Genomic DNA, 8,870 nt, shown 5'->3' with positions numbered 1-8,870 from the left:
CCAGGCTCTTTTCTTTCATTACCCGGGAGCTTTAGGAACAAGGTTTGTGTGTGTGTTGCACTGGCTGCCAGCTTGCCCCGAACTGAACTTTGTACCCAGCTGCAAAATCACCCTTGGTCTGCGTTTTTCTTCTTAATGTTTCTTTCTTAACCCTTTTTGATTGCTTGGCTCTCATCCTTTTAAGTTTGTAGGCATAGTTTTCTCTGTTCCCTATATTGCTAGCACTCTCAAAATCTTCTCAGAAGTAGACAAAGGAAGCAGCACTGGCCACGATGGGTCCCTCTCTGCTCCACCTGCACACAGGAGAGAAGCCCGGCAATACCACGTGGCCGGACACGCAAAGACCGGTCCAATTGGCTTCTTCTGGCACAACTGGTGCAAACAGGCTCTGATGTGAGAATTTAGGTATCCAGGCTCACTGCAGCCGATCCCCCCACCCCACCCCGGGAATCCACAGTACAGGAAGGTGGTTATATGCTGTGTTCTAAGTAGCCTCCCAATGTTTCCGGATGCCAGAGAAGGCTCAGGGGCCTGAGACAGCCTCCTCCTCCTCTGAGGCAGTGGACATGGATGCGGGTCAGGCTGCTCAGAGATGCTCATTGTCTCCTCGCTCTTACCCCAGGGAAGCTTGGACCAGCTGGATGAGGTAGCAGCGCTGATCGCTGCCACAGTCCATGACGTGGACCACCCGGGAAGGACCAATTCCTTCCTGTGCAATGCGGGCAGTGAGCTCGCCGTGCTCTACAACGACACCGCCGTCTTGGAGAGTCACCACACTGCCCTGGCCTTCCAGCTCACGGTCAAGGACAGCAAGTGCAACATTTTCAGGAATATTGACAGGTTTGTTGGGCGGGGGGTCCTGTGCTCAGGTTCATGAAGGGGTCATGGGAAGCCGTTTCCCTAACTTCTCCAAGGTCTGTTGTAGCTGTGCTGGGGAAAGGAAAGAGTTACGAAAATAGTGGGATGTAGCCGATGATAAAATATCAGTGAGTTCACTCCGGGGGGCTGATTCCGACGCATGGCAACCCTGGGTGTGTCCGAATGAATGAGCCTTGCTCTCATAAATTTAATTTGGATGTTTCAGGCTGCATTTATCTTTTTAAATCTCATCTGGTCTTCCATGAGTTCATGAAAATGTTTTATATACTGCAAAGTACTACATAAATATTAATTGTATTAATATTAGTATTAGCGATAAGTACAGCAGGTATGTTTAGGCTCCCAGAAGGACACCTTGACTTCCATGTAACCCAAGGAAGCTTTTTCCTCCCACATCTTTTCTCAACTCAATTTGTGGTCAGCTAAATCCTACCGCATGAGGAAATCAGGTCCTACGGATCCCAGCAGAGCTGCTGAAGCCCAAGGGGATAGGCAGGTATCCACCCCACCCCCACCCACCTGCTGTGGTCTCTTCTGGGTCAGAGTTGGCCAGAAGTCAGCAGAAAGCTAAGAGACGTTGCTCTTGCCTGATAGCAACACCAACATTGAGCTTCAGGCCTTTCCCCCACAGAACCCGCACAGTGCACTGCTGGGAGAGGCCAGCACACAACCAAGGCAGCGCTAACGAGGGCCTGGCCTGGGGATCACGTCTTAATATCCCTTTGGCATCCAGAAACCTGGGAATGTAGGAAGACCCGTTATAAACCAGCTTATCATGCAAAGATGGTATCATGCAAAGAGGGGATTTTAAAACTTTTGTAAAAAAGCTTCTTTCCAGTAGCCTCTCTCATCCAGCTTCCCAGTCTGAGTCTTGACGTTGGATGGTAAGAATTAGCCAATCCTTTGGGGCAGTGTCCTTGCGCTACAACTTCTAGTTCCAGTCTAGAGAATTATTAGCAGGGAAATGTCCTTTCTATGCAGTTCCCGCATCGTGATAAAACAAAACAGAACAAAACTCACTGCCAATGAGTTGATGCCACGCATCGCATCCCGATAGAACAGGGTACAACTGGCCCTGCGAGTTTTTGAGACCGAAAAACTGGTGGCTGTGAACTGCTGACCTTGCATGTAACCGCTCCGCCACCAGGGGGCCCCATCCTGGTGGTTCTCTGCAATAGGAATGCCTGCGTCTGGCCTGAATGCAGCCAGCAGCTCACTGGGCTGCGGTACTTCCTCGCATGGAAGGAAACTCATGTCTTCCTCTTCGGCTGTTGCCGTGGGCAGGGAGGAGGGAGTCACTTCGTAACAGCAGTGCTTGCTCTCTGTAAGGAGGGTTAGCTATCACGGGGGAAACGGAATCGAGTCTGCAAGCCCCCGGCGGCATGGTGGGCAGACGAAGCTCTCCCGTGTGACTTACACGTTACGGGCAGGGTGGTGAAACGGTGGCCTGGCCGGGCAGGGTTCATGCTGGGCAGGAGGCGAGCAACGCCCTTGGTCTTCTGGTTATTTTTAGGAACCATTACCGAACACTGCGCCAGGCGATCATCGACATGGTGCTGGCTACGGAGATGACAAAACACTTCGAACATGTGAACAAATTCGTGAATAGCATCAACAAACCACTGGCCACTGAGGTAAGCACGCTGTGGGAATGAGAGATATCAGTTTATTTCCACGAGACTGTCCCCTCTGGCCTCCAATAATCCTTGCTCTCTCCCCCCTTTAAAAAAAAACAACACTTTATTTTCTGGACATTTACTTTCTATGGAGCCCTTGGTGTCAGCTCCTAGACACCCCCCCCCCACCATCCCTCTTTTCTCCCCCTTAAAGGTACGTGTTAGCGTGTACTTGGTAAAGAAGGGGGGCAGGGCGCATCCAGGTCACTTGCTTTATATAAGAACAGACTGGCAGGGAAGCCCTGAGATCCAGCCAGTGGTGACAAGGACTTGGATCCCAAGAGCAATGGAGGGAGGGAGACACACACCCTGTGGGCCTGAGGCGCACCCTGAGCCTCGCTCCCATGAACTGCTCTCTGGGTCCTTGCACGACCTCCAAGTGGAAGATCCTTGTCCAGATCTCTACTCCTACTGATGCACGTGAATAGTTTAACACGAAAACAGATGATTTTCCATAATGGGATTAAATATTTACAGTGATTCATATTCGTCAGGATAAAAAAAAAAATCCGATCTATTGCATCAAGTCTAAGAATCTTTAAATACCAAATTAGCAAATCCGTGTTACACTCCACAGATCTCCCTGTTATACATTTGCAGGGAGTTCTGGGTTGTGTTGTTGTTGTTGTTGTTGTTAGCAACCAGACTGTTGACTCAACTCGCAGCACCAGTATGTGTAACTGAATATGTCGCCATGTGCTCATCCGGCTTCGTGACTATTGATATCCAGCGGATTCAAAATCAGTGTCGCTTCAGGTGATGGCCACAAAGAAGTACAAGTTTGACAATGTATGCTACCTTTTCAACCCTCTCGTGGCCTGTGGGGCACATACCACCCACCAACATTTTCACCCACTCAGGTTTTCTTGGGAAGCTGCTGCCCCTGTTGTGTGGACTGCCACCTGGCAGAGGACCCGTATGCTGCTGTAATCTGAACTCATGGGCCTCACCCAACACTACCCCAGAGGCTGTTTGTGACAAAATCCATACTACATTAGAAAAAAAAAATCCCCTTGATTTCACCATGCCTTCCATTACTGAAAAGACATAAGTGAATGAAAAATTCAAAGTAGAAAGTAATTCAGTCATGATAGGGTTAAATATCCATCCTTGGACCCTGCCTTAAAGTGCCTAACAGTTGAGTTTCAGGAACAAGGGGAAGGAAGTTCACATCTCTGTTGTTTCAAGTGTTAATCATCTGCCTTCTGAAACCAGAAGCTGAGCACAGCATGGTGAAGGTCATTCCTGCTGAGCCCACAGTGAAGGGATGATGAGGTGACCCCTGTGCAGGACCCTCCGCAGGTCCATCCAGGCGGAGGGACAGCCCCCACTGCCTCTGTATTCAGCCCCACCTCGGACGATTCCACCAAACAGGGCCAGGGAGTTCTCACGCCCCAAAGGACTGCTGGGAGTGAGGCCCTGAGCAGTCCAGGAAGGATCTCAGGGCTTCCCTGCCAGTCTGTTCTTATATAAAGCAAGTGACCTGAATGCGCCCTGCCCCCCTTCTTTACCAAGCACATGCTAACACGTACCTTTAAGGGGGAGAAAAGAGTCCCATCACACCAAGTGTGTCTGCCATCCCGTCCTCAAACCAACCCTCACTGGTGATCTGCTTTTCAGACTGAGGGCAGTGACTGTGAATGCAACCCCATTGGGAAGAACTTTCCTGAAAACCAAATGCTGATCAAGCGCATGATGATCAAGTGTGCCGATGTGGCCAACCCCTGCCGCCCCTTGGACCTGTGCATCGAATGGGCCGGGAGGATCTCTGAGGAGTATTTTGCACAGGTGAGCTGCCTCTCTAGGGGAATGGGTCCCAGGGCCTAACAAATGAAGTGACTCTTTCCATCAATGAGGAAACGTCTCCTCCCTGGAAAGAAAACAGCCCAGTTCTTCCCGGAAGAGGCTCCTGGTCTCTCAAGGCACCAGCTGACAGGGTTGATGAAGTTTTCCTTTGATCCTGTCTTAAGCCTGTGGAAGTATCCTTTCACCCTCAAATTGTTGAGTCCTGAACTGGAAAATCATCCATTCGTCCACTTAACAGGGATCCGCAAACTACGGCCCCGCGGGCCACATGCGGCCCGCAGAGGACTTTTATCTGGCCCGCTGGGTGTTTTTGCCCCGTTTGTATTTTTACTGCAAAATGAGATATGTGCAGTGTGCATAGGAATGTGTTCATAGTGTTTTTTTAAACTATAGTTCGGCCCTCCAACGGTCTGAGGGACAGTGAACTGGCCCCTGTTTAAAAAGTTTGAGGACCCCTGGTCCACTAGGTCGTTATTGCGTGTCTCCATGACACAGCATGCAGAACACATACATGAATATGATGCATCTTGCCTTTCGGTAGTTCACAATCCAGTAAAGAAAATATAGACATAGTGACAAGTCATTCTAAATGAGAGACAAGGCTAAGTGCTTTAGGAGTCAGGAAGAGGTGGGCTTTGTGGCAGTGACGTTAAAGTTGGTTTTTGAAGGACTTAGAACTGTGGGGTGGGAAAGAGCTTTCTAAAAGAATAAAGCAAAACTAGTGAGGTGAGACAATAGAATTGTTGTCTGAAGGGAGCCACATGATGCAGTTCAGTTTGTGACGGTGTAAACAGGAGCGACAGGAGAAAAGGCAAGAAAATAGTCAACCGTAAGATACCACTGGACAAAAGTCCCTACTTCTGGAGATGAGGCTCTAAGGACTGATGGATGTGTGTGTGTGTGTGTGTGTGTGTGTGTGTGTGTGTGTGACAGACAGACAGACAGCAAAGCCAGCCAATGCTAGCATGCAGGGAGCTACAAGTGTGCCGTGTTAAAGGGTCTCTCTCCATGGCTGAAATGTACCAGTGCCGCAGGACAGATAGCTGATCATGTCTAGACTGGTTGGGAGGAGTAGGGGCCAGGAGAACACCTGGTAGATGAACTTCATCTTTCAGGTACGAGAGGAGAGCACTTGAATTGAAGTCAAGTAGAACAAGTGGTCTAGAGAAGAAAGAAGGGTGGGTGGGTGGTGACAATGGGTCGTTTTAAGACGACTTGATCCGCTGACCTGAAATGAGGGAGCTGAGCCCAAAGCTGGAAGGAGGTCAGGACTGGGTTTCCTCAGACCCTCGGGGCAGTCTCTTGAAAACCTATTTCCATCTATTCTCAAAGTGTGTGAATGTGCAGTGGGAAAGAACCACTTGGCAGTTTTTGATGTAAGCTCCTGTTTGGATGCCCATTTCCCCAAAAGGAATGTATGAATGGTCACAAGCCAGGGCAACCTAAAAATCAAGATAGAAAGTCTTTGGGCTAAAACCTCTGACCTGGCCCCATCTCAACACAGCTCCAGGAAAGAAGGATCTTAAAACTCAGCTCAGTGGTTATGCATATGGATATGAACTCTCCGGACTATTTTCCTGGCGAGGGCTGCCTGGTGTGCTGCCGTGGATAAGTGAGGTGTTGATGGGCAGCGCGCAGCGTGTGGTGATTGTCACGGATACTCGAGTAGAGCCGCGGGTCTTCTCGGAGGAGTGTCCCTGGGAGTCAGAAGATCCAGGCTCTCATCTTGGTTCAAGCAGTGTATTCCTGAGTCCCACTAGGAGAATTCCTGAATTCTGTATCACAGCCACCACATGTCAAGTACAGTGTCAAAACCAATAGTCGGTGTTGGTAAATGTTATCAAATTGGATAACTCTATGTGTACAGCACTTATCTATGAGACAGAAATCTGTAACTAGTTTACTGAAGAACCTGAACTCAATTGAGTGTATCAGAAAGCAGCTTCCTCTGGTCTAGCCGGATTTGTAAGGTAGAATTGGTGTACACTGGTACAGATCAGAGCTGGAAACACAGAGAAGCCAGGACAGATAAACCCCTCTGGACTAATAATGAGAGTAGTAATACCAGGAGGGGAAGGGGAAGGTAGGGGAGAAAAGTGGAACCGATCACAAGGATCTACATATAACCCCCTCCCTGGGGGGCAGACAACAGAAAAGTGGGTGTAGGGAGACATTGGACAGTTTAAGACATGGAAAAATAATAATAATTTATAAATTACCAAGGGTTTATGAGGGAGGGAGGGAGGGACAGAAGGGGGAAAATGAGCTGATACAAAGGGCTCAAGTAGAAAGAAAATGTTTTGAGAATAATGAGGGCAACAAATGTACAAATGTGCTTGACACAATGGATGGATGGATGGATTGTGATGAGTTGTATGAGCCCCCAATAAAATGGCTTATTTTTAATAAAAAAGAAAGAAAAACCGTTTCCTTGACCTTCCATCACCATCCTCCTGACTTACTCTTTTGGATTCATTCCCCTTTTCTGTTTCAAGGAGGCCTGGTTGTGCAGTGCTTGAATGTTGGGCTGCTCATGGCAAGATCAGCAGTTCAAAACCACCAGCCGCTTATTGGGAGAAAGAGGAGGCTTTCTCCTCCCATAAAGATTGACAGTCCCAGAAACCCCCAGGGGGCAGTTCTGCCCTGCCTGATGGGGTCGCCACGAGTCAGAATTGACTCAAGGACAATGAGTTTCTTTTCTTGGCCCATATTGCAGGACAATATTTTGGCTGACTTCACGTTTTTCTGGTTACATTAAGGTGGCAATTTTCAAAGATTTTGGTCTTAGGATTTCTTTATATTATTAAAACTTGTTGAAGAACCTCTAAGAGCTTTTATTTATGTGGCTTTTATTTATAATATTTACTGAATTCAGAATTAAAATTAAGAAAGTTTTAATATCTAGCAATCCATTTAATCATCAGGTCTTAACATTTTAGAATTTTCAAATATTAAGAAAAAGAAATATGTTTTAGAACAAAAACTGAAGAGTGGCCTTGTTTTATATTTTTGGCATATCTATTTAAAGTCTAGTTTAATGGAGAACAGCTGGATTATTTGCTTCTGCATCCACTCTATTGTGATACTACATTTTAGTGGAAATATAGGGAGAAAATCTAACTCCATGTAGATACGTAATAGCCTTTTCAGATAATGTGGATATTCTTCCCTGATGCTATACCAAAACTTGTCAAGTGGAGTTTCTTAAAGATTATTGTAACAATGACCTTTTCCTACCCTATACCACTGGTGAACCTGCGTTTCAAGGGACTTGACTCGTGCATGTTTTTGTAAAATGCATTTGTCTTTTGGAAAATACCTTTGGTTTAATGAGCCAGAGTTATGCAACTCACGCAAATGTTGATATCTTTGATTCTACAATATTTTTTGAGTCACAATTTGTAGTATCCGTTCTGCCTTCATCAAATTAATCTTTAGTAAGCAACAGACTAGAGTGTAGGAAAGTGGACAGCCCTAACCTCAGACAAAGAGCAACGTCAAGTGGGCTTCAGCAGGTACGCTTACGCTGGGATGTAACGCCTGGTCATTAGATTTCCCTCTGGACCTATTTGGAATTTCTTCTAACGTTTTGATAGTCTCTGCCTTCTTCTACATCGAGGTCTTTTTCTGCTTTGAGGGTCATTGTTGCTGGGCCCTTCTTTGCTTTTCTGTCTCTGTTTTCGATGTCCCTCCGTGATGGGTGGTTTCATGAAGACGGTAACTGGAGAAATAATTGACTGCCTGGGGGCACAGCAGGGGCCGGGGGTGGGGTGTGTGATGGGGACACCAGAAGGAAGACAAGGTTCCAGCGTTGATTGTGTGATGACTGCACAGCCCTCTGAGGTGCCTGAACTACTGGCGCGTCCGCTCTGCTCACCACAGCTCCGCGCACTGCTGAGAAGGAAAAGGGGTGAGCTGCGTGCTCACCGGGCAAACACCCTTCCCAAAGTGCTCATTCCCATTCAAACGCACGACGCTTCAGTGTTTTCCTTGAAATGACAAGTTCATTTCATCCACTTTCACGGATATACCTGGCAGATATTTTCTTCTGAACAGCCAAAGTTTGTGCCAATCATTCTTCCAGAAGGTGAAAATGGTGTTTCGTGGAGGGCAGCTAGTTCAGATCTCAAGCAGCGTGCTGTTTGGCTCTTTTCTGAGCAGAGAGACTGTAAGGTGTCTGTACTGCCCTTTTCATCACACTGAATGTGAGATGGGTTGTACTCAAAGACAAGATTTAACAAAATGCATACTTCATACTGCTTCAATAGGATATTCTTCGGTGAGATTGGCTCCTCCCCTCAGTCCCCACTGTGAGTACATAGCTGTGAATAATACAGTGGATACTGTCTCAAGATACTTAAAGTTTATTGTGCCAACCTGGCCGGTAAACACATGTGGGGTTAATTAAAGGGCAGAGGGATAAATGGCTTGATGAGTCTCGCCTTTCTAGTTCTCGGGTCTCTTGCTTTCTGATGGTCAGAACAGGGTGCAGCTGCCTTAGCCAGTTTC

General features: G+C 47.4%; 1 protein-coding gene across 1 annotated transcript in view; it reads left to right on the top strand.

The window, feature by feature from the left end:
- Positions 1 to 8,870, top strand: part of PDE8B (phosphodiesterase 8B) — a 164,580-nt gene that overhangs the window by 142,040 nt on the left and 13,670 nt on the right. The window contains exons 17-19 of the mRNA XM_045285214.1: positions 623 to 840; positions 2,393 to 2,513; positions 4,176 to 4,343. Coding sequence (XP_045141149.1) covers positions 623 to 840; positions 2,393 to 2,513; positions 4,176 to 4,343 — 507 coding nt within the window. The remainder of the gene's footprint in view (positions 1 to 622; positions 841 to 2,392; positions 2,514 to 4,175; positions 4,344 to 8,870) is intronic.

Source organism: Echinops telfairi, unplaced genomic scaffold, assembly GCF_000313985.2.
Source record: "Echinops telfairi isolate 266 unplaced genomic scaffold, ASM31398v2 ScPeMD7_7469;HRSCAF=8507_1, whole genome shotgun sequence".
Lineage (NCBI taxonomy): Eukaryota > Metazoa > Chordata > Mammalia > Afrosoricida > Tenrecidae > Echinops > Echinops telfairi.
This window is presented reverse-complemented; position numbering and strand designations above follow the sequence as displayed.